This window comes from Manacus vitellinus, unplaced genomic scaffold (genome assembly GCF_001715985.3).
Source record: "Manacus vitellinus isolate BGI_N305 unplaced genomic scaffold, ASM171598v3 scaffold_5_pilon, whole genome shotgun sequence".
In the NCBI taxonomy this organism is placed as follows: Eukaryota; Metazoa; Chordata; class Aves; order Passeriformes; family Pipridae; genus Manacus; species Manacus vitellinus.
The window spans coordinates 8061150-8087726 of NW_021940682.1; the positions used below are offsets into that span (position 1 = coordinate 8061150).

General features: G+C 39.6%; 1 protein-coding gene across 1 annotated transcript in view; it reads right to left on the bottom strand.

Moving 5' to 3' along the window:
- Positions 1-1180: 1180 nt before the first annotated feature.
- Positions 1181-26577, bottom strand: part of PKP2 (plakophilin 2) — a 96171-nt gene continuing 70774 nt past the window's right edge. Inside the window, exons 4-13 of the mRNA XM_018080894.2 lie at positions 24936-25074; positions 21810-22017; positions 16580-16757; positions 9194-9311; positions 7551-7712; positions 6527-6700; positions 5806-5959; positions 3865-4054; positions 2844-2931; positions 1181-1336 (exon numbers count right to left, since the gene is read on the bottom strand). Coding sequence (XP_017936383.2) covers positions 1268-1336; positions 2844-2931; positions 3865-4054; positions 5806-5959; positions 6527-6700; positions 7551-7712; positions 9194-9311; positions 16580-16757; positions 21810-22017; positions 24936-25074 — 1480 coding nt within the window. The 3' untranslated portion in view covers positions 1181-1267. The remainder of the gene's footprint in view (positions 1337-2843; positions 2932-3864; positions 4055-5805; positions 5960-6526; positions 6701-7550; positions 7713-9193; positions 9312-16579; positions 16758-21809; positions 22018-24935; positions 25075-26577) is intronic.

The following is a 26577-nucleotide window of genomic DNA, read 5'->3' on the forward strand; positions in this document are numbered from 1 at the left end:
CCCCTGATTTCAGAAGAGGAATGCCAGATAATGTCAGCTGATAACCCAATCCCCATCCTATCATATATTTATATATTAATTTCCTGTTGGTTTAATGGACAATTGAACTACTGGGGTTTTTTTGAGGAAAAAATCTGACTTATTGAAATCACAAATGAGGGTTTTTTTAGTGCTTCTTTACCCTCTCTGAGCATCATATCATGGTAACAGGTTGTAGGTGCTTAGGATTTTTTTCCTCCAGTTGCCTATTCCCACATGTGCAGACATAGTCCTAGTTATCACATTGCATGTAACTGCTGTACGGAGGATGATTATTTCATGTAAGAGAATATGGAGCAGGATCAGCATTCCTTAAGCAGCACAGAGCCTAACCTCTTGTGTGTGTGTCTATTACTTCAAAAACAAAGGCAAGATTCCACTCCCTTCACTATATATAATCAAAAGAATTATTTTGATATAGCAATTTTTTTAAAATAATCACTGAATCACCCGCAAATAACTTCTCCACCAACTAGTAAAGAATGATGGGCCCAAATTAAGCCTAAAGTTTCTGAAACGCAGTGTCTTAAACCTAGTGATTCTAGTCAAAACCCCTTCTGGACAAAATTGCAAGAGCCACGTGAGGGAGGATGAGAGGAGAAAGAGATGATAAGATCTATGTAAAATCAGTTTTGTTGCTGACGAAATCTCAAATGAAAGGGGCTTAAGAACCAGTGAACCCATGAATACAAGCAATACAAAAATAATAATTTTAACTTCATTGGTGCTCTTATAATGCAGGCAGCGAAAGAGCTTCTTGTGCATACTCATGGAGTCTGGAGATTCTTATGTAGCTTGTGGGAAAAATAAGAGGGTGAAAGACTACTAAGTCCTGAGCAGTGCACTTGATGCTTATCCACTGTAGAAAACTATTTGTATAAAACAGTCTGAAAAGAATTTGCTGCCGATCAGCATTTCAAACTTCTCTGCATAGATCAAAGGCAGTCATCTGGAGCTCTGACTAGTGGTAAACCTGGATGAAAGTTCACCTCAGACATCCTGAAGAATCCATCTTTGGTTATTCTTATATTGATATATACAGTGACAACAAGGTGATTAGGACTAAAAACTCCAAAAAGCTACTCTCCGGTCACTCGAGTCTTTATATAAAATCACAATATCTTTTTTTCTGAGATACTTCCTGGTTCACAATGGCAACACCAACCATGTGAAGATAGTTATGTTAACTGATGTATGATCTTGTCTGTCTTCAGTGGTATGTTCTGATTCAATCTCTCAGTGAGTTATAGGCTTTTGTGGTCCGGGTGTTGATGAAATCCGCCTTCTTAAAGTCAGCCTTTGGAATGAAAGAAACAGAATAATACATTATCTTCAGTGCTGATTCTGCAAGGAAAGGGTGGGTTCAGCTGTCTAAAAGCTAGATATGGAGCCATGGTAGGGGTCTAGGCAGAGTCCTCTACAGTCACAGAGACAGTGACATCTCCATTTAGACAAGTGAGATGAATAATTGGAGTTGCTTAACTCTCTCCACTGACTGTACCAGGAGCCTGTTCTTCTAGCTCAGCTCTGCAGACTCTGAGCTCTCAGGTGACTAATGCCAGCTGAGATTAACATTATCAGAACAAACAGTAAAGGGCAATGCCAAAATTACTCAGGACTTTATCCATCCCATTGGATCAAGTAATTTCTGTTGCTTATTAGCCTGACCTGTCAAAAATATCTAGGCATTAGGTGGTCTGCAGTTTTCAGTGCAATACCTGGTGTCTCTAGAGGATCTGATTTGCACAGGAACAACAAGTAATCTGAGTTTTGAAACTCAGATCTGACAAATGTGTCTTATAGGCATACCTAAACTACCAGTGACTTCAGAAAATTCATACCATATTGCTGTACAGTAAAATCAGGAATGTAGTTTTAAAAAACCAGGGACAACAAAATGTAGTTAAGAATTTATATGGGTACAGTACCCTCATTCTTGAGCACAGATTTCTGGCTTGTGGGGAGGTAAACTGCTGAGTGTGACGCAACACCGTTAAAGCATATCATGCTAAGTAACTTTCTTAGAGCAAATTTCAACAGAAAATCTACAAAAAGAAACAGCCAACTAATAAATGCTGAAGGCTACCTTGAGAACATGGAATAGTTTTAGGTTACAGGGAATTTTAGGTGACAATTATGAACAGCAAACTAACAAGGATTGAAAACAGTTTGAAATGCAGGGTGAAGGTAGGTAGGTTGAATTCAATCAGCTGTGTACTGAAAAAGTGGTCACAGAGCTTCAGGGGAAAGAAAAAAAAAAAGGAAACTGGTCTGTTGTCTGACTCATGCTGGTCATTTCTTGTTTGATTTTGACTATGGCAGTAAATATTTGCCAACACCTTTCCCAGGCCCTAGTTTTCTGCCTACATGTGGGCTACCAGATCACACAAATAAGAAGAATAAAACTGCTCTGGTTTCAAAGCAGGAAGCTGCCTCGCCCTGCCTTTGCTTTTGCTGGCACTTTACACCCTCTGTGCCAGGTTGGTTCAGTCAGTGGTCGATGGTGACCTACTATGCATCACTTCTCACCGTCTGACACTTCTGACAGGCAGCAGCAACAGTTTTCATAAACTTTGGCAGTGGATTTAAAACCACACAGGGAGGGAACGTGAATGCAGATGAGCAAAAATTAAGGCCATGTATTACTCAGGCAGCATAAGTAATAGTAAAACCAAATTCAGAGACCACTTGAAATCCTATTGATTCTTAAATGTGTGGAATTGCTAAGGGCCCCAGAGGACAAATGAGAGAGTTCTAGGTCCGAAAGCACAGACTATGTGTTGTTGTTCTAACCTGGATCTTACCTTTTTGTAAGCGTTGTGGAGATCAGTATGTGACCACAGGGAGTAGAGGAGGACTGAAGCAGCCCTACTAGCTTTGCTGAACATGTTACTGCAATTTTGCAAAAAGAATGATAAAACATATTTCATATTTCAATTTCCATGTCATAATCACAGTGCATGTACAGACTTCAACAAATGTAACCTTGTAGCATTTGTCCTGTCTCTCTTTGCTCCTAAATGCTGCTTTCCTAGTCTTTAGGTATAGTAGCATGTTTCATGCCATCCTGATTACTGAAACAAATGAAAGTACTTTGTAGGCTACATTTTAGAGCAGCCATCACACTATTAATTTTCAGTTGAGGAAAATACACTCAGCATAACAAGCATTTGAAAGAATCTTTCCAGTAGGTAAAATCTCTGGTTAGTTAAACAGGATTTAAACTACCTGGGGCCTCATGAAGCCTCCTTTATTGAGATTAATTTCCTCTTTCATTTTGTAAAGAGAGAGGAAGGCAAACAGCATCATTATTCATATTCTTAAGCATTAATTATCTTTTGAGTAAATATTGATTGCATATGATTACCTATTAAAGAATGATTAAATTTTGAATCTATTCTCTAAAATGCTACTTTATAAATTATTTTTAAGTACAGGTCTATAAGTTTTATAAAATGTATCCCTGCACTTCACTCTGAAGTTTATCAGGACTGTGTTACAATCAACGGGAAAGACAGAAACTTTTTGGGTATAGATAAGATCTGATGGTCAGTCACTATATGTACCAGAACACAGATAATGTTGTGCAGTTATCTTCTGAGGAGTTACTTAAAATTCTGGAACATGGTCAATTTAGCTGAGGATGGAACAGATGCAAGAGATGTTTCTGTATCTCCCAACCTGTGCAATTCTATTCACATCGCTTGTTTAAGCTGTCCTCTACCTTGAGACGAAGTGTTTTTTCTCCCCAAGAGGCAGAGAGGTTGCAGCTTCTTTCTTGCCCAGGAAAAGAAGGAAAAGGGTAAGATTTCTCGACCACCTTACCTGTCATTCATGCTGATGGCAATAATCTTTGGCAGCCCATCAGCACTCAGGAGAAGCCGTGCATTGTGTGAGCTGCTCTGCGTCAGATTGTACAAGGTGTAGCAGATGGACGCTGTTGTTTCACAGGCAATGTCAGACCCTGGGACAGACTCGGAAAGTACTGCGACCAAATCAGGCAAAACTTCTCTAGCTACAGGTTGGAAGAGAGACAAGCAATTCCATTACCAACAGGTGCAGGTTTATGTAGGGGTCCTACCTTTTTCCTGCCATTCTCAGCTAGCAGGGTGTTGTGTGCTCCCTCAACAGTCATGGTTTTGTTACCTGCATTACATCCCCACAACTTGGGTTAAGCTGCATCCACACCAACTCAGACACTATGCAATTTACCTCATACACAATACATTAACACCTCATGTGCTGTAGTGAGGTCACCAGGCATGTGCCAGCAGCAGGCTGCCCCTTCCCAGGGAACCCTCTGTGTCCCAGAGGTAATCAGGGGTATAGCGATGCACAGCAAACTGAGAAAGGGTGACTGCAGCACAACTTTCTGAACCAGTGTGTAAGCTGTTTATTTAAGAATGACATCATATTCTGAAGTCCATCCCTACTAAAGAAACACCTCATCACTTTGACCAGACTGTTCATTCCTTCAGATGGGTGACAAGGTTCATGTATCAGGCAAAGCAATTATGTCAGAGATGATAGTCCATATTTTTCTCCATTAGTAAATCAAAAAAGGCAATTTTTAGAAAGCTTGATCAATTTAGACACATATCTAGAAAACAGTATGGCTTTCCAAATGTGCTTTGAACAAAGTTCTTTTAGGAATTTGACCTGAATTCACATATGTTTTCAGTCAATCACAAAGAATACATTTTCATGGAGAAAAGGTTCGCCTGAAATTCCCCCAGTTGTCTCTTCTATAGGTGAAGTAAGAAAATGACTGTGACTGTGCAAGATGAAGCATCTGTCTCCAAAGCCTTGTGCTATTCTATCTTTCCCACACTCTTTCATAAATTATTTTTTCTGATGAAATCTCAGCTTCTCGTCAGTTTAATTTCTATTCTGTCTGGGAGATTCACTACTTGTAATTTTTAACACCATATGGATTATCCCTTCGAAATCAGCTCAACAACATGTTATAATATTTTCATTAATAGAGAATGTTCTCTAAGGATTAAACAGTGCCCAGGAGACTGTTCTACAGAATTCTGGAGGTTAATCTGCCCCATGAACCATCTGTATGCCTGTAATTTCCCCTTTTTCCTTTGGTGGGAACACAGAAGAAGACAACAATTATGTGAATTCATTTTGTCCTACCGGTAGGAAAAAATTTCAAATACGCATTAAATTGAAATGAGAATACTCAGAATAGAAACGGCTTCTATTTAGAAATAAGATCCTTTAAAAAGACTGAATTATTTTTTCTATAGCATCTTCTAGCTTCCATTCTGACAAACATTTTGCGGGAAAACTGTGTGAGCTGCAAGCTTCCAAAGTTTTGTGTCTAAATAGAAGGAAATATGACCTTTGCTAGAAGAATTAGAGATGCACTGTGATTTCTAGCAAAGCATTACATAGCTGTGGCAGCACAGAAGCTGGCACTCACCTTCCTTTACCCTATTTTAAGCTGAAGAAAAACTCCCTCTCCAAATCTGCACAGATTTTACTTCCATTATGTATTTTTAAAAATAGCACCAATGGAAGTACCTGACGAGGAATACGCAATATAGAGAAAACTTGAGGTTAAAGTCCTCCTTAGGCAAAACTCTTTATTTTAAACCCCGTAAAATGGCTGCAAGTATCTGGCGTAAAGATCTACTCAACTCACACGGATCAGGTTTTTTTTTTTTGGCATTTCTTTTTTTTTTTTTTAAGGAAGGAAACTGGAAGGTAAAGAGAGCAGAGAGCGCCCAAGAGACAACGCCAGTCTTTGCTCACCTATATCGTTTTGCAGAGAGGTGTTGCGAGACAAGTTCCTGAGCAGTGACACTGCTGTCTTCTTTACTGCAGGGTGACTTACATGCAGCATAGTTCGGATGCTTGGAAGGCCATTTGCCTTTTGAACAACAGTCCGGGCCACCGCAAACGGCATCTGTTAAAGGGCACGTGGCAATACTGTGTCATTACCGTGAATGTACGGCCACATAAAAACCCACACGCAGAGGGTTCTCTACATCACGTTAAGCACGCTTAAAATAGTTTAAATTCAGAGCTACGTATCAGCTGCAATGGAAAAGGAAAGTTTTGAGCCCTCTTTCTCCCATGTGCTCTTTGGCCAGTTCCTCAGAGTCATTATCTTCTTCACAAAAGTGATCTGCTGTTGTGTCAGAGCCTTCCGCTCCCCACGGGAGTACGTTCCACAACATGACTTTTTCGGTGCTTTTAACATCTGCTCATCCCTCCCACTGTGCAATGAATTAGCAAATTCCACACATGGAGATGTGCACAGAGTGAGAAGAAGCAGGGCCCGTGTTTGCCAAGCAAGAAAACACTACAAAGCTGGTTGTGACTTTCCCTTCAATGTTCTTCAATTTCCTTGAAGACGTCAGTGAGACAGCGTTGTTTGAGCTCAGGGCAGTGGGCATGTTGCACTGCAGCCCTGAACTCTATTCGTTCACACTAAGAACTAAATGATCAGAAAAATATAATGCTGACTTACAGGTCCGGTGCCAGCTGTGAGGTTCTGAAGAGCTCCCAGAGATGCTTCCTGGGTGTAGTTTCTGGTGCTCTTCGCTATTAAGGAGAGATATATCCTAATCAGTGTAGAATGCCAGAGCGATTCAACACCTTTGGGATTGCTCTTTTCCTCAGGTAGAGGGGTGTCCTGGTGCTTCTAAACATGTAAACAGATCAAGCCTTTAAAAACAGTGATCTTATATGACTTAATGCATCACAAGCTAAACTAGCCATTTTGTAACTCTCTATGACCAAGTTATTTGCAGATTGTCAAGTTGTGAGCTCATATAATAATGTGTAAAATTTCAGTATTTAATGATACTGGCCACTCAATCAAAATAAAAGGAGACAGGTATGGGGGAAGCAACTCTCTCAGCAACTGATGTTAGGGGTTGAGACCAAGGAGAAACAGAAATGGACAGCTTGTTGTACTGTGGGTGGAGCAGGAGAAGGCACAACACACTCCAGCAAAACCAAGAGGTGGGGAAGGGTTATCAATCTTTTTTATGTTGCTTTTGCCATCCCCTAGTACTGTTTTCCCTCCAACTATTCCCAGTTGTCAGAATATTAGTGATCTGTACCACATGGCATTGAAAAGAAGAGGTCCTGAGATAGCCCAAACCCCAGCAAGTCATGGAAGTGGCAAGTCATTCTGTGCTGGTTTCACTGGCGAAAAAACCATCACAACACCCACTCACTGGGAGGGCACTTGCACAATTGCTGTACATGGCACAGATACGACTTAGATCCACCAGAGGGGATGAAACCGAGTGGCAGTATTCCTCAGCTAATGGAACAGTGTTTTTTATATGTCAGTGTCACCAGCAGCAGCTGGAAGAGATAATTGGTGTCAAGTAGGACTATCAATAAATTTGCATTTTTGGGGCAAGTAAGTGTCATGCTATTGGACACATCAATAACAGACTGTTAGGTAGATTACAGTGTTATTCTCCAGAGGTTACTACAACTGATTAACCAAATGAGATGTAACTAAACATGCACTTTACCTCTTTTACTTTTCTGCTCCGTGTTCCAAAACAGCCTGGTGTTTTATCATTGCTAGAAATATTTCTTCTTTGCATATATATGCTCTGGGCATAGCTCTCAGGGAGCTCTATCTCTAGCTGGTAGGAAAGATTGTGAAGAATGCACACACAGTTTTCTGTAGCCTAAAATAACAAAAGAACAGAAATTGAAAGATTTGGCATGCATTGAAGGGACATGTATAGACATGGGAAGAGCTTTCGTTTTTGGATCTTCAACAACTAACTGCAGAGCTTCTAATGCCTTATGGAAGAGCTGGGCTTCATGCCAGTGATCCACAAGACTGCATTTACGCTGATAAATTAAACATGCCCTGGGATGTTCCCGAGCACTGAGGCCAGCTGGCACACAGGGCTTGCATTCAGAGTGGGGTGCATGCCTGCTGGAAATGGTCCTGGGACATTATAATTCCTGAATTGTGCCTGGGAAGTGTTTGGGCGAGTGCTATTTGACACAGACCAGAAGTGTACCAAGAAATGTTTAAGAGCTTAAGAGTAAAGATGATCATGTACAAACCCTGCTGTAGCATCAGCAAAAGGAGAGCTTTGTATCTTTCCCAAGGAGGAAGTTTTTTTTTCTGTGGTGGAATGTCTTTTTAAATAAGATGTTCCTTTCTGAACACAGCTAAGGTCAGGTATACAATTTCTGAGTGATGAGTCTATGGCAAATGGCTTTATTACCAGCTCCTCCTTTTTTGAAAGTAAAAAAGGAATAAGTGGTTTTAAGACAGAATGCAACAAGGAGCTATTGGCACAAGTGTAATGTGCTGGATTCTCCCTGAAGCTAATGGCACTAAATACAAGTTGATGCTCAAGTAACTAATCCTAGAATAGAGCTGTAAATGTGCAGTAATTACCACTACATGGCACAAGTTACAGCAGGCACACTAGAAGTGCCTCGCAGGCTTCAGATAACTTTGTCATAAGTGAAGGTTGGTCTTCTCACCCAACTTCACCCAGCTAAAAGACAAGCATCTAGTCTAGGCTGTGTTCAGGATTCATCTGCAGTCAGCAGTGGGAGGAAGAGAATGAGATAAACTGGTGTCTGGAGGTGCCCGTGTCCCTGTAGTTACTGGCTTAGGTGGCAAGTATAACTTCTAAAAAACACTTAGGAAAATTAATTCCATTCTAAATGATGCAAGCTCCTTAATTACACTGCCACCCAAAGGGATTTAGGTTCTTCATTTCCTAAGGGGTATTTAGCATTAAATATACAGGTGAGTAACCAGATTAATTTTTTAAGCTTCTAGCGAGGTAGCTCCCTGAGGCAACTGAAAAGGTAACATCTGACTCTTTTGTGCCTTAGTATCTCTGACAGCTGTGACTTTATCTCACTTTTTAAAAAAAGACAGAATTTTCTACCTTTCTCTCTGATGATTCCAAAAATGCTTTCCCAGTGCTAAGGTACTATTCTTTTAGATAGCAGGATAAAAATACTTCAAAAAGCTTCTTACTGGACTTTCACCTTTGGTGGCAATTTTAAAAGCCCTGGAAACAAGTTTGGCAGTTACATCACAACAATTTCTGAACACTGGTTTCTAAACAACAACAACAAATAATCACTTAGCAATTTCCCCCAGGAAAACACTTTTTATCTCGAAGAGTACCTTGTCATTAGGTTCATGGTCTGCAATAGCTCCTTGGATATAATACACAAGAGAATCAATCAAGCCATTACATTCTCTCATCTTTTTCCTTCCTTCTGGGCCAGCAGAGCTCATGTTTCTGTGCAGGAAGGAATATGTTGGAGAGAAGAGATTTAGTCAAAGATATTTTTTTGTGCTACTCTGACAAACTTTTCCAGCTAAATCTTAAAATCACTGAAATTAAGGTTGACTGCTTCCTTTCTTCAGGGCTGTAAGACAATCTGAGCCTCTTCTAAATAAAACTTTCACTTCAGCATACTCCCAGACAAAAGCAAACACTCCAGGAAAACAAACCATGTGTTTGGATAGATAAGGTAAGATCTGACTCCAGTTTTCATCTCAAAGTTGAGTTAAATCTTTTTAAACAAACCTGAACAAAAAAACCCGGACTTTTTTTCATTATTCCATTTTAAGTTATATTTTTAATATTTAGGATGGTGCCTATGTCAAAATAACAGAAGAACAATAGCTGTAAAAATTTCCATGCCCACAAATGTCCTTTAGCAATTTACCTACACCAAACCGGTTCCTGATCCAAGATAACTCATCAACAGGCACTTGTTCTGAGAGTTTTAGCAACATCTCTACATTAACATGAGAAGAAAACCGATGTCACTTAGAGGGCTACATTCACATGGCAGTTCAGGTGCGTGTGGAAATTCTCCAGGGGGAAATGCTATTGGGTAGGAGGGGATTTGAATGCAGCCAGACTGGTAGGCTGGAGCAGCAGCCTGGCCCCACTGCTGGGCAAGAGGCTGCGGGGATGAATGGTGAGGCGGCTGCCAGAGCAGCAGTGGGAGACAGGGAAGAGGAGAAAGCTGTACTGTGCTCAGCTGATTCCCAGCTTCCCAGAGAAGCTGCTGGCATCTAAGCAGGTAAAAGCTGAAGCCAGTAGAAGCTTCTCAGTCTGAGAGGGAAATGTGAGATGCCTTCTGCAGATGCCTCATGCTGTTCTTCTGCAGCGGCTCAGACACTGCTCTGCAGGTTTTCTGCCTCCTCCACACCCAAAAGAAGGCACTGTTTGCCTGGCTTTCAAGCAACAGTCTCTGTGCTTTGTAGTAACCCAAGTGCACCTTGAAAATGAATTACAAAAGTGATTTAAAAACTCTTGAAAACCCAAACACACACTTGCTGCTTGAAGCTTGGCTCTAAATAAGATACTGATTTCCAGGGAAGTAACAACACATTCTGTTGTGTAATTACTTTTACAACTCAACAAGGTCTGAATTATGGAATGCTGGAATTATAAACCTAGGCCTCATTATTTTGGACTCCTGCAGCTCTGCTGGCCAAAAGACTGCACATTCCAGCTTCTTTGTTTGAAATAGCATTAAATACAACCCAACCTTAGCATCCATCAAAACCGGAGAGGGACATGTTTCTTTAGATAGTTTCAGGTTGCTTATTTTGCATGCTTACTTTACCCATCAGAAATCACAGTGTTTATTATTTTAGTAATGACAAAGCCAGTAAGGTACAGCTTTAAACTTTCCTGTGGATTATGACTGTAAAATGAATGTAGCATTTTATACATTGTCATTTCACTTCTACTGTTTTTTTCCCCCCTGGAAAGTACATGCTCAGATTAAATACTAATGCACTGTAATTAGAATTTTACTTTAGGTCATAATGTTAACAATGTCTCTACCTATGAGTTCATTTATTCTCTCAGGAAATTATGTATCACATAATCAATATTCAGATTCCTCAATATGGCCTACTACAGACATCACTTTGGAATTTAATTTTACCTACATATGTCACATTTGAGGCATGTCACCCATTCATATATTTATGGTTATGCTGACAGAAATGTACATGTTATAGCCCTTCTAGCACATAGCAAACATAGTTCCTGAGGCACACAGACTAAAAATACTGTTAAAGATAAGTGTGGAATTTCCCTCACCAAAGACACTTCAGCTGATGCAGTATTTAGTTTTGTCCCAGTATATCATTCTAAAACCCCCTGAACTTTTTACAACTGATCATGCTGAATGCTTGTGCAAGGAGTGGCAGTGCCCTGGACTTACTGTCTTAGCATGAATATAGTGAGGGAAACAGCTTTTATAGCTCAGGAGGTGGAGAAGAACCTGAACTGAGGGCACTGTCCTGTTCTGCAAAGGAAATTAATTACCAGACTCTGTTTCATTAAGAAGTTGATGCTCAACTGTTCATCCAGCAATAGATATCAGTGCATGTCTGTGTGCATGTCTCTACACACATGGCCACTCCATTCTCCACCTTACCCTGTTTTCTTATCACCACAACGTGGGACAGGAAGGGAAGAGCTCCTGCTCTCCCACTCACCCAAACACAGCTGTAACCACCTTACTCTAAACAGGGTCAGAGAAGAGCATTTCAGCCAAAACCTCAGTTGATAGCTTCAGTTTGTTTGCTAATTGAAGCTTGAGAAATTCCAGGAAATAAAAATGCTATTAGATTGGGAAGGAAAAAAAATGTTTCTGAGAAGTGTCACAGAAATGTAAATGAAAAAAAAAATTATTTTTTAAACAATGGTGACATTTTGCTTAGAAAATTTCAAAACTGACTTGGCTTCCCAAGATTTGAGGTTCCTGATAACTGGAACAGCTCCTTCTGAGCTCAGGAGCTGGACTTTATTATAGTGGAATTGCTGGAGGTCCTGAAATACTCAGTGCTTGGGGAATTGTCATGGTTGGGCTGGAAGGTTGGAAACCTTCAAGTCTGCTATGCAAATTTGTTTTATTTGCATTTTATCAAAAGTGCTCTGATATAAACAGATTCATGAAGCAAGGAACACCTGGAGTAAAAATCAAGAGTCTTCTCATAGAGAAGCTCTTCTGCTACCCAATTTGTGATATTTCAACCCTGCATTGGTATTCAAGGGCTGGGACAGTGTAGCATGAGGAGAATACAGCCTCAGGGAGATTGGTGCTTGCAGGGATGGTCTCTTTAAATGACTCAGAACTTACACTTTGGCATCACCTAACTATCAAAAATCTCTGACTTCTGGCATGCTCAGATGTGGTAATCCTGGTGACATGCTCAAACTATACCACATGCTAATGTGGATGCATTTTGTCTATCTATGTGCCTCATTTATCTCATCTTACATTTGCTGCTTCTGTTCTCTCTTGGCTCACACATGGTGCAACTATATCTGTAATCAAAATAGCTGTTTGCCCATGTTCTTGTGGCATTTGGGGAGGTTCAGCTAATTCCCTACTGGGAAATAGAATTTTGATCCAGAGATGTGAGGTAAATACAAAGAAATAGTAAAATCAAGCATGACTTTGAAAGAAACAGAATGATGGTAATATATGTTCAATTAGCTCACAAATGGCACCAAATGAAAGGGATACTCCCTTTAAGCCAACACTGAGTCATGCACCGACTGTTGGAAAAGGTTTTTGAACTGCTGTGAATGATCCACATAACTGATAAGAAGAGGGATTTTGCTCCTGGGACTCATTCAATTACCAGACAACGATTTCCTGGAGTAGTTTGGGAAATTCTATTCTCTGCATGCCTTACACAGTTCAAAAATCCATCAAGGAGGGAAAGGTATCAAGGATCTACTCAGTAACCAGAGGCGCCAAGCTGCAAGATGCTTGCTGGAAATAACAAAATTCCTTTCAGGAATTGGGGGAGCAGATAAACTGAAGAGGAGGCAAGAGAAGATAAGAATGGATGGAAATAAACTTCAAGGAGTAGCAATGCTATGCAAGAGGCCTTGGTTCAAAGACTTGTTATCATCAGTCATTTGTTTTACGTTCTCTCTTAGAAGCTTCCATTACAGGTTTGAGCTGCCATCACACTTTTCAACACACAGTGAGAGCTTTGGCTTCCCTTCTCTCTGGAGCAAATGGAAGAAGATGTTTATGCAGCCTCTTGGTCTAAAGTATAATGATACTACTTCCTCCAAATACAGCTTTACACTGTCCTTGTGGGTCACTGTGTAATTCAAAACAAAAGCTGAAACAAGAGCTGGGATAGACAAAGTGTCAAAAATAATAATGAAAAAGGAAGCATTACTTTTATTTGACTGGTTGGGGAACCAGTAACAGAGAGGATAGCTGACTTTTCTGGAGACAGTTGTCTAGAAAGTTTTGAAGAATTAGAATACAAAGGGGCACCAGATGCTTCAGTTCCAGAGCAATTAAAAAGGAGGGCTCTGCAATGAAGTACAGCAGTTGTGACTCCGAGGTCCAAAACTTAAATGAAATGTTTTGCAGGAGGAAATGTGATGACTAAACATAAATTTGGGGAAGTTCAGCATTGCAGAACTTTTGGGAACAGGTATTTCAAGATAAAAATGGAACAAGATCATGTCTGTAATACTCGTCCAAATAGGGGTTTTTTTGTTTTCTTTACTTGTTCAGCTTATTGTCAGGCAACCAGTGAAGTCTGTTCATTTGGTTTACTCTGCCTGCTCAGGGCACAGTGCTTTTTATCATATTTCACAACTGAACAATACTATTTCTCATTCTAACTGCTAGTGCGGAATTCTGTGGCGTACGCAGCTTCTTTTTACTATGTTAAGTTTTGTGACCTGCGATTTCTGTGAAGCTTTGCTTCTGACATGGTTTTAAGACAAAACACAGACCTGGAGAAAGGGATTAACAAATCCTTCTAACGTCAGGCTTCCTTATCAGTGACTGCAAACACAGACACAGGCAGCCAAGGTTCAGGACTCCACAATACTTCTGGCAATAACTGGTTAGCAGGACAGGGATTGTTCTGCTCATTCACTCATTCCAGTGTTTGAAAGTATCTGCAATATTATCTGCTAGAGTGGATTCACTTCTCCTCCTGAACTTTTGTCAAGGAGGATGAAGAGAGCTGTGATTTATGAGTTGGTAACCGTGTGGCACAGTGCATACACCCACACCATATGCCAGTGTTAGATTTGGACTGTGGGTGTCCCTTTCAGCCCATAGGTGTATGTAAATTTTTGAAAATAAGTTTTGGCATTCTCCTATAGCTAAGTACTGTACTATGCATAATGTATTGCACTTCAAAGTACTATTTTTACCCTGTAATAGAAGCTGCAGGCTATAGACTTTATCAGCATGCACAACAAACATGTTAGTATTACAAAAGGGAAGACTAATTACAGATTTATATTTTGGCAAATATACTCTTCAAACATCTTCATTAGCAACATCATTCCCTCAGTGCACAGCTTTATTACTTTGTGTATGCTCTTTTTTTTTAGTTTTCAGCATTTATTCATGCAGAGATTAATTTTTAATTAATACATAAGGAAGGAATACTTCTAGTGACCTAATCTGGGAGGGACGTCCATTTCCAACAAAGAGATGCAAACTGATTAATCTTAAAAATCTCAGCTATTTGGCCTGTACAAATATGATAAGCCTCGTTAAAAACTCTTCTGTGCCAGAAACTAATTCTGTGCTGCAATCCTGCAGATCTCCTTTACCTGGAAATTTTTGAGCCCTTCTTGTTCTAATTATAATTTTCAGTGTTGAAGCTCTTAAAAATGAGGACTAGAATATGGACATCATATTTATAATATGGGTAATTCATCTTTGAGCACCTAGATAAGGGTAGTTTAACAGAGTTTTCATTAAACCTGCAGAGCTCACTGCAGCTCTGGAGCAGCCTCAAGCACTGACTTTTCTTTACAGAGTAAGGTAAGCCCAGAATCTAATTTAAAAGAACTCAGCTACTGTTATGCCTTATTTGTCACATAACAACTTGTATCAAGCTGCTGAAACAATCTCAGACAAAGCAATACAGGGCTAAACCTGAGAATGATCCTTTGTCCGCATCGGCTGGCTCATAGGGAAGAGACAGTTCCAGAGTCCAAATGTAGGACAGGAGCAGCCAGACTGTTTCTGTATAAACACATCCTGGGCTAAGCAATATGAAAAAAGACAACCTCTCAATTTCCTAAACACCACCAGCGTTAGCTAGAGAGATTTTATTATGGGTGGTTAACGTTTCTTTTTATTTGCTTTTGAGCCATCATAGTAAATAAAAGTTAATTATTACTTAGAGATGAACTTAATTAGTAGCTAGTGGGCTGACAGGAGTTCCTACAGGAAAAGGTGCCTTATTGTTGAGTATTTTGTATAGCTAACAATTCATCTGTCTTCTGAAACCACATGAGTCAGGTACAGAGCTGTTTACACAGTAAAAATTAATGCCATATATATACAACTAATATGCTATAGGACACGTTAGCATAGCAGGAATGTGTGAGGCAAAACTGGGCAGCTTCCCAAGCCTCTAAATTTCAAACTTAATTCCTTGTACTATACTAGAAGGTGTGTAAAACTCAGGCCATGCCTTTGCACTTGTACTTTACTCCTCTAAGCAGCTCAAACTGCCCTTTCATACATTTTTGAAATGTGTAAACAAAAGGCATGCATCTCTGATGCTCATGAGTGTACTTAACGTGCAATGACTTTGAACTCACAAACACAAAGAGCCCCAGTTCTATAGGCTGTTATTTTTAATGGTGTTTTTATTGAAGATGTGATTTTTATCCTTCAACCATTTAGGGGTGTGTTCACTGAGGCCTTTGGTGTTTCTCTGTAGTAAATGCTACCGTGTTCGTGAGCCTATTAGCTGATTGTAGTAGTAAATACACAGCTGCAAATCTATTCATTCACTCCATGGCTGCAACTTGCTTGAACTTGTGCAAAAGGTTGGACAGGGCTTACCATGGTTTAACAAATGGCTTTTCCTTAATTTAAATAACTTTCTAGTCAGTTTAAGTATAGATTATGATATGTCAAAGTAAGCATCTTTGGCAGTAGCTGAAAACTGAAGACTTTTATGTGCTTCTAGGTACCAAGTCTCTTTTCCAAGTCATCTGTTTAGATGAGAAGGGATCCCGACTTGAGAGGAACTCTGTGCATTTATGCAAAGGGTCCTTGGAGATGCTAATGAATGTAACTATTAGTCATGGTTTATATGCAGAGTAGAAAAAAAGACTGACTTGGCCACTGCTGAGCATGTTCTGCTCACTAGTCAAAGGAGTACTCCCATGCCTGGTAGCATTTAGCAGGTATTGCAGCAGGTGAGCAAAACATACTCAGCAGAAATGTCAAAAAATAATGGTCCCATTAATAACCAATAATGCTGTAGATGAGGATAACTTTCTCAGTCTCTCCAAAGAAAATTTCAGATACACAGGCACTTCAATTGTCCCACCAAAGATCTATGATACCAGAACTAATAATTCAAATATGTTAGTCTTTTGCTAGTCCAAATGGCACTTATAGGGTTATACAACAGTAAAGTGCATCAAAATTAAAAACAAGAAAAAAAATAAGTGTGCAGGTCTGTTTTATCATCAGTATTGCTTTGGGCAGTTGTAGATTGAGTGCTCACCTCAGGCATCCTGTGGCATTGTAGAAGATATCAGGGTCAGGTAAAACACTTGACTTCGGGTAATCTCGATCTGGCCAGCCTGAGTAAGGGATGAGGACAGCTTCAGTCAACGTCTGCAGGGCTTCTCTAATCAACAGGTGCTTCAGCTGGTCATTAGAGGACAAATTCCACAACAAACCTGTAATACCCAAAATAAAATCAGAGAGGCAAAAAGACTCCGCTGCAGTTTGAAAGACTTAATCTCAAAGTCCTTGAAGTTAAAAGGTGAAGAAGTCTGACTGACACTTGACATTCTGACGAGGAGCAGAATGGGTTTGTAAGTGTTCACCAGCCCTCATCTGAGGACAGGGAAATGGGGCAAAAAAGGTGGCACAGTTGTGCCATGTGATTGAAGTAAAATCTCTGCACAGTCTAGTCTGATGCCCAACCGTGAAGTGCAGTTTCCCATGGCTCCACATTGCTCATCTGCAGCAATCATCTTCTCTATTACCAAAGTAGTACAAGCTAAACAGAGATAACAACACCAGCATCAGTGATCATCCTCCACAGTTCCAGGGAGGAATTTGTCCATTCTGGATGCCTGGCAGAACTAGTTGCACTTCCAAGTACCAAGTAAAGACCAATGAGTGGGAGAATAAACTCGCATGCAAAAGGGATTGTGATGGGAAGTACAGAGATGGAGTTCACAGGTTGCTGGAAATCTGCTGGAAGACAGGAGATGCCCATTACCAAGTTTCTCTAACACTTGATAGCAAAATTTCTCACCAGTTTGCCGTTACTGTCCAGACATCAGTCACTAAGCAGATCATTAAGTAATGCTACAAACCTTGTCTATTCACAATCTCCAAAACAAATTTAAATATAATATTGCATAACTTACCAGGTTTGCTTATGTTCTATTCCAATAGATGACAATTCTTTTTAAAGTACTCTTCCCCTGGAAAACGACACGTATTTCTGCTTTTCACTACAAAGACATTCATTGTTTCCTCAGCCTGCTGCTCTCAGTTTCACAGACCTCCTTCTCCACACACACTGGCAGAGTATTAGTGAATGTTCCTTTCATCAATTCACAACAAAAAATGCTTCTTTTATATCTCCTTACACTTTGAATTTAATTTCAGGTATTTTGAGAAATAATAAAACCAAAACCTCTGCATTAAAGGATAAAAGGAAGAATGTATTTTCCTGAAGGAAAATAAGCCATATGGCAAATCAGACAAGCAATCCAAAGAGCATTGTAAGGGAAGCAGGTTAAGATAGAATGGCAAAAATGCAAGGAACGGCACAAGGACAGAATATAATTTCAAAAAGAACAAATTCATTTTTAATTGCAGATGGATACCTAGAATAGAATTGTCGGAACAGAATTTGAGATGTTGCTTACACTGTATATTTTCCAACAAAAATCCTACCTTTACCCACAGGCACTGTATCACTGGGCTGAGAAGGATTCTCTCAGTGGCATTCTGGGTGTGGATGAATTTGTTCACATTAGAAAATGTCTTTAGGAGTGGGCTCTTTCCTTGCACCTATGCTTAATGTACTCATAGGAGCATAGTTTTCCCTTAGATGGTTATTTGGAAAAATGGGTGGGGTCTGCTTTTAAATTTATATTTCTTTTAATGACAGTTCTGCTTGTGCTGTAATCTTCCCTGCAGGAAAAATTTCCTTTCATTTCTTGTATTTATGTTTCATGATAACAAGATCAAGAGGTTAGCTACTCCCTGGAGGCTCATCTGGCTTACCTTCAAAAGCTAATATTTTTTTTCTTTTTTCCATGCTACAGCCATTTTACTTTCTGTTCCTCAGTATGCTCTCCAAATACTATAAAATTCAATTCCTGTCTTGGCTCTTGTGTTGTCACCAAGTGACATCCTCTCCTGCTACTTACGAGTAACCTCATTCCTTTCCTAAGAGACCTCTAAGTAGCTTGTCAAAAAGTCAAGAAGTCAAAAAAAGGACAAAGCCTATGTTTCCTTTACTTTACTTGTATCAATGATTTCATGAAGTCAATTCAGTCAGTGTGCTCTTGAGGAGGACTCATTCACCCTATGAAGAGGCCATATAAGCACAGAAATTGCAGAGAAACCAGGCAGCTATTTTCTGCACAGGGGCCTTAGTTAAACTGGTCCATAACAGCTTTCAAACCACTTTCATAGGCACAAATCCACTTTGGTGGGGGTTGTGGTTTGGTGCTTTTTGTTTGTTCTCCTGGGACGCACAGAGCGTGAGGCAGCACACAGCACTTGCTGTAATCAGCATTTATCTCCATACACTTTGATTGCTTGCAGTCTTTTCATAGGGCAATTCAAGGCACACTGCATGACTGTGCTCAGTCTGTATTCCTCAGGTCTTGAAGAAAATACAGGCCATCAAAGTATTCTTTGAGAACATATGATGTAATATGGCTTAATGTTAGGCAAGTGCTTGTCTGTATTAACACTGCCAGTACTAATAAGCCAGCGATCTTAAAAATAAGCTTTTAAGGCTGATGTTTACTTATGTCATGTAATTTTCTGAGAGGTAATGAAGTACAGTATGAGAAAACTTCTGTGCCTCTGAATTTTAACTTCCTTCTCTCCAACAACTTCCTTATCTTCATACAATTTTGTCAGGTGGAGTGCTTTGGTACCATGCTTGCTACACAGCAACAGAAACAAAAAGTTTCCCTCTGCTGAGCTTAGACATCTTTAATAAAGAGTATTGCATGCTTTCGATCCCTGGCCAGGAGTCTTTCACCTCAGCTCAATGAGGGATTATCAGACACCAAGCCGATTTTACTCATCTTTTATGGGGAAAGACATTCAGCTAAATATCAAATCACACATTTGGAAGTCCCTAATTTACAGTCAAAGTAGGCAAGTAATACGTATGATGTGGAAAGACAGATGGACTTCTCGTGCTGACTGGGTGGAAGGCCAAATTTTCCACACTAATCTTTTCCCGGAAGTGTTACAACACTGCAGAGAGATTGCATGCATAGCTGTGATATTCCACTAGTCCTGCAGGAAGCCAAAGGCAATGCAAGAGGAGACACAAAGCTTGTAGGGGAGCCATCAGTCAGACAGGGAAGCTGTTGTTCAGCAGAATTTAACTATTTTGTTAGAAAGGCAGTCAAAGTTTGCATTATCCTTGGAAGAGCCTTGTGTTGCAGCCTTTCTCAGGCTATGCAGGAAATCTGACAGGGCAGTAATTCCAGTGATTCCTAGATATCACTGTACATGCCAAGGTCATCGGGAAGCAATGACCCAAGTTAGCATACTTATAACACTGACTATCTCCTCTCTGCAGCTCACTCCTTGCCTGTCCAGGAGAGAAGGTGGTCAAAAGCAAAGCTAATATTCTCATAGAAATTAATTCATCCAGACTGCCCTTTGCCCTGTAGGCTCCTTGCAGCTTATTAAGGAGATGAAGAATTGTTCAAGTGATGGCAAAAAGTATGCCCTAGTGCCACTTTCACAAAGGCACTCTGTACTTCCTCCTGACTGCACATTTGGTCTTGAACAAAGCAAGAAATACTTCTCTCTTGGCATATTTTTAAAGCCATCCTTTGCAAGAGAGAGGTACGAAAGCATATCACAATATTTTGCTTTACCCAAGCTACCTCATCTTGCTTGATATTGCTTAAATATTTTGTTGGTGTCTTCTTTGTTTTGTAGGTAAATATTCATGTTCAACGACAGGGGTAATTGCAGAATGAAGATGAGCCTTCATCCAATTCCACATTGAAGGGGAAGACAGTACCATTCACAGTATCCATGTGAGCTATCCTGCACAGTCAACAGTTTTGTCAGAAATGATGGAATTGCTAGCAAGGAAAGAGCATTGGCTTTCTGGCCACTGTATCACCATTTTCACTGCTTACCTCACTGATCTGTAACAGCACAGAGAGATAACACACTATACAGTAAGTTACTAAGTGACCCAGTTGTGCAACTGATGAGTGTGAAAACCTTTAAAACATTTCAATGTTGCAGAGCTGTAGAACTGAGCCAAAAGAACCAACAATACAAAGCTTTGTTCTCCAGCTTAGGGAGCAGAGTATTTAAAATACTTAAAAGAATGCAGAATTACAGAAGGTCTTGACATGTCCTTGCTTCAAGGCAGGACTGCTTGACACCTTCTGTATCTTTTCAAGCACAGTTCTCTTAATAGCTTTTGTTCCTGGTATCTTTAAAGTTCACTTGAAATAAACCTCCATTCATTTATTCATAATGTTTTCCATTTATAAAATATAAGCCTGCTCTTTCTTTGCATGCCAACGAAAATGAATGTGGGTCACAAGCAGTTGAATTCCAACAGACACATTATGGCTACACAGGACTGCAGGGATGAGGTGGTTGACAAAGCCAACAAGGCAGCAACCATAGCTTTCTTTTTGAGTAATGCTGGACTTTTCCTCCCACCATCCCTTCTGCTACACTGAAGTACAACAAGAGGTGTAATATGGGGTGTCTGATCCAAAGGGCTTTTCCTTCAAATTTGCAATGGGCCCTACTAATCAACAGTTCTTCCTCAAGGTTATTGGAAGTAAAAGCATGAGAACACTAGCCCTGCAAAAACAGAATCCAGAATGTCAGTCACTCCATTGATGATACTGTGTGATCTTTGCAGTCAAATGGCTGCCCAGGAGGAATTCTCTCCCCTGTACACAAAAAAGAAACATGCTGTTGCTGTGGCAGAGCTTTCTGCTTGTCACAAATCCAAGAAGACAAGACTCATGTGCAAACTGCTGGGAGTGGGAGAGCTCAGAGCAGAAATTTGGGGCAGTAGAGTTTGTGGTGAACACAACAACCATTTTCTATCCATGGCACCTGACAGTTCTGTGTGACTGTCTTCAACAAGGAACTCCCAGTAGGTGCTGTCAGCATAGAGTCAAATAACAAAGGCTAAGTTGCTGTGTAAGTAGCAGCAGCATTAATTACAGTCCCAGTCACTTTCTTCTCTGGAATATCTAGGACTTTAAGCTTCCCGCAAACAGACTCATATAATTTCTGAAGGAGCTTTAAGAGGGGAAGTTGCAGTTCCTCATCTCTTTTTATTGACTGAGAGACTGGTCTTGAGTAAGGACCTTGGAATTTTACCCTAAGTAAATTGCTTAGAATAGGTGACAATGTTCTTGTATTTAGTCACTAAACACGGGCCTAAGTAAACAATCATGCGCCTCTCCCGGAAAGCTCGTGCATTACTTAAAGCACTTCATGTTTGACTGCACAGAAGACACTACCTGTGATTTGCTTCTTAGTCTCTACATCCCTGGTGTTTCGGAGTAGGCGGAGCAAGAGTGGGATCCCTTTCTGCTCTGACACTTCCAGTTTGTTGTCATTGTCCTCAAACACCAAGTTTCTCAGAGCACCACATGCTGCCCGCTGAATGTCCTCATTCTGAACCTCAAGAAGCTGTAAAAGTTTGGGGATACCACCAAGTGAGAAAACCTGTGAAGGAAACAAAACACAGCAGAGAATAGTTAGATCCTGTAAAAAACAAACTCCGCTCTCCCCCTAGCCCAGCAAATATTTAAATAGTCATAGGGAATTCTTTCATTTGCTACTATTTGAAAGACTTGAAGCACAAATCATTAATCATTTGCACATGACTGCTAACTTCTGGTCTTTTATATGACTAATAGTTAAAATTAACTAAGGCAGGCATCATATTTTGGTAATGTAAGAGAATGAAACTAAATATTTTCCAGCTTTGCTGCAGATTTGTACTCTCTGACAAGACATTTAATCTCTCTGTATTTTAGCTTCCATGTTGGTGAAGTGGGTCTTTGAGATTTCATTCTGAACATTTATAAACTGTTTTGAGATTTCTATATGTAAAATGTTCCTGAGATGCCAAATTTGGTGTTTTTTCCTCTTAGCAGCCAGCCTGATGAAAAGACAGTATTTTTTCTCTATTAACTTCTGTGCACTTATCAAATAAGTGACAGTGTATCAAATAAGAACACATTATACTTAGTACTTCTTATCTGTGGCATACTGAGAAAAAATACTAAACTAGTAAAATCTGAACATTGTAAGTTAGCTATCTACTGAACCACCCTCATTTAACAAAGACTACTTTTCAGTGTCTAATTCTTTAGAAAATGAGGTTTTGATCATAAATGAAGACTTTAGAAGATCTTATTTTACCGCAGCTGTATGGAAAAATAAGTTTCCAAGTTCTACATGTTGTGGCAAATGAGGAATTCCAGTGATGTGCCATAAGCAAGCCTTGGCTCATTTAAGAACGAGTTTACTATGAAAAGTACCTTACATTCATGTACAATTGAGAAAGGCTTCCTCCAGCATCTCAAAATGCCATATGGTTTTGTGGACAAACTCATCCTTGTGTATAATCAACAGCATGTGAAAGACTAAGAAATCTGATACAACTGTTTTGAGCAGTCCAGAGTTTAATGATAAAAAGAATTGAATGCAACTGGCAGGTGTTGGCAACACAAAGAAATGGAATGTAACATAGTCTTTTGCCCTTCATGTAGCAAACTACTCAGCCTGCCAGCCTTTCCTCTGATTCAGCTGTACAAAAGGCACAGTTTCTTGCTACTGCACTGCTGACCTGATTCCCTCTGCAATCATTCCATAATCATCTCAATGCTAACAGAATGAAACACAGAAATATATATCTTGAGGGAAATGGAGCATAGAGGCACATCAACCTATTTTATTACAGTAGATCAGCCCTTTTGACACTGACACTGTAGTTGGTTGGGGTTTTTTAAACATTTATGCAGACTTTCTGTTGGTAATTTTAATCCATTTATAGAGCTCTTGTAAAAGAAGTGGTGCTATTTTGACCTAATTTGCAAAGGATAATTTACAAAACCTGTTGACTGGTCATTCTAAACTTTCATTGGTAGACAGAATTCACCAAAATACTGTAAGAACACTAGTTCACAAAAAAAGCCACTAAACCCACAAACTATCAACTATCAGGGAATAAAGCACTGTAAGACAAAGGCTGAAAGGCTAAAAAGGGGACACAAAACAATGCCAATGTGAACAAGCCTGACAGGCACCAAACAGAAAAGCTCAGCTAGGATATGTGGCATAGACAGGAAAATAGGAGAAGGCTTTAGGCTGACTGCTCCAATTAGAACACTTTTACTCATGCACTTGTTTTCCTGGGAAGCTGCCTGAGAGAGGTCTGTATAATAAACCACCTTCAAACATGAAATTCTGAAGTTCTGTCCTCAGTCTGAAGTTAAGGATGCTACCTGTACTGGTGTTTTCTTCCAAAACAGTCTTTGACACACCATAAAGCAAGTTAAAAGGACTGAGTGATGTTTGGCTGTCACTGAACTGGACTGAATATACATGAATATGGAGTTAAGGCTGAGGTTACATATGAATGATACTGAGCATATTACAAACCAAAGCAGGTATAAAACTGTTTTTCAATAGTTGAAATAAACTATCACCTTACACATTCATGTACAGGACAGAGAGACATATTTGTGTCCAATAGGGAAAGAAAAGGAAGAAGAGAATATATTTAATATGTGCTTTCAAAGAACTTGTAAGAGACCTAACAAGTGTCTTCGAAGGGATTTAAAAAATTTGGTTAATCTAAACAATGTATTAATGCATTTGTGCAGTCCCAGAGAGCCCTTAACATTTTGGCTAATCCATGCACTGTATCAACACATTTGTGCACTCCTAGCAAATCCTAAAGATTGGATAAGTTTGTACTCTACTCCCAGACTTTCCTTTTCCGGGATATTTTTGTACTAATGTTGTAAGCGTGCCAGTCAAAAATGAGAGACAAGAGCAATTATAATGACAAAAAGTTCAGAGTCTATTTATAAAGGCTGAAAGAACTATGGTTTTTTGGCCTGAAAAGGAGCAAATTAAGTGTTTTTTTCACTTTGCAGCCTCAACATTTATGAAAAACCATCCAGACAGGATAGAAACTAATCAAATCAGTTTGAAAAAGGGAGATTTAAGTTATGCTTTTAAAGTTATATCGGGAATAACTGGCAAAGGTAGTAAAGCTCTTTGACTGCTTACAGCAGCTTGTGGAATCGTAATCAATGGGTTGATCTGGAGGTTGGTCCTAAACATCTGTAATTCCCCATGGTTTGAGTGAATTTTTACCCTACATTTCTATGTCTCCTACCACAAAATGTTAAAGCCCAAATTTTTGCAAGCATAGACCCAGCCCTGTTCCATGGATTTAAAAGGGTCTGCAGCATAAAGCATCAGTGTATTTTAGGGAAAATATCTAACATTAGTATCCTATAAGGTTTCTTGGGTGCCTTTTTTCTCTTCATACTGACATAGTGCCATACAGTACAGAAAGCTATTTTCTCTATCTGACTGTAACTGGCATAAAAATAATTACTTACTTTTCTTCTGGCATCTGCTTTCTGGAAGCACTCATGCTGTATGAAAGTCACTGCAGCAAGAATCCTAGGTGTGGACTGTGTATTTTCACTCTTCAGTATGTTCACTGCACGCTCCAGTGTCATCTCCACTTCTGGGCTCCTTAAAAGTACAGACAGAGGAAATAGGGTGAAACAAGAGTGCAGAAAAATTATCTTTGTCATAATACAAGGATTTTTGTATTTTCAAGTAAGTTTAGATTGTCTTAGAACTTTTTTTCCTTTCCAGTAGCAGAAAGTATTAAAAAAGCTGGGGAAGAGAAAATCATAAATGAAAGTGTGGCAACAATGAGACGTTCTGGAGAAAGTCATGCTTCAAATTATAAAAACAAAATGGAAACATTAGTGGATGTTTTTATCACTGTTTCCATCAGTTTCCATCCTTTCATCACTGGATGAAGGACAGGATGTGGAAGGAAAGATGAAGGAAGTGGATGAAGATCCAAAGAAGGCTATAACCAAAGCAGAGTGAAGATCATGAAGACACCTTGATGTTTTCCTCAGTAATGTGATGATTGCTTTTTTACATTTGTTTTCATGCCTTCCATCCATTTCTTAGTTCCCAGAATACATATATTCAGGACAGCATATTTCAAACTATAGAAGTTGTTCTAGTTTGAAATAGATGGGCAAAGCCTTTTTTTCAGAATAAAAATAGCACTCATTAAACTGAGTATGTACATTGACTGTGGGAGGATTAAAAATAAGCATGGCTATTTTCCTCTAAACTTCCAGCATGTTTGCTTAAATGATGATTGTGTTAGACAATCATATAAAAAAATGGAAAGAGAGGTCACCAGACACATTTTTTCCCAACTAAATGGAACATAAAACAACTCATGGCACATTCAGGTGCATTAGCCATGGTGCAGGTGGTTATGCTCCCCAGACTTTTATTTACTTTTTGTTTCAAGTATGTTCCACCTAGAGAAAAAAAAGGGGGGGGGAGGGGAGGAGGGGGGGGAAGTGGACAAGAATATGAACTTTTTTTTTTTTTAAACCAGATAGTTTTGTAATACCAGATCCTCTGCTGCCCAGACAGGGATGAGAAGGCAGGCTGTGAACCCCAGTGAAACAAGTAGTCATTGGCAATAACTCCCTACTTCAGAGCTACCAGAATGATAATGATTTACTTGATAATCATCCCAGTAAATGAACCCAAAGTTAGAAATATTAACACAATTACCATTTATGTTAAAATAGGAACCTGGGAAATAAATTGGCTTAAATTGAAATTTTAATTTTTTTTTTTCAATTAACTAAGTAGAAATATTAAATAATAAACAATGTTCAGGAAAGTGAAACACCAAATGTTTTGATACTGAGAAGAGAAACATTCCTAAAGAATGTGTTTGTGGACTGCACCAGGTGTCACCCAGTTCTTCAGCTCTGAGACTGGCTCCATAATGGACCTGCAGGAGTGAAAGAGCTTGGAATTCCAGACTTGCCCAGAATGGGCTGTAGAGGATTAATGCAGACAAACCAGGCAGGAATCAGGCAGGTTTCTCACAGGGAATCTTGCTATAAATGCACTGAAATCCAACTGTTTCCCCCGAAATATTTATGATGTACTCATGAGCTGAGACAAAAACAGATTTTGCTGGAA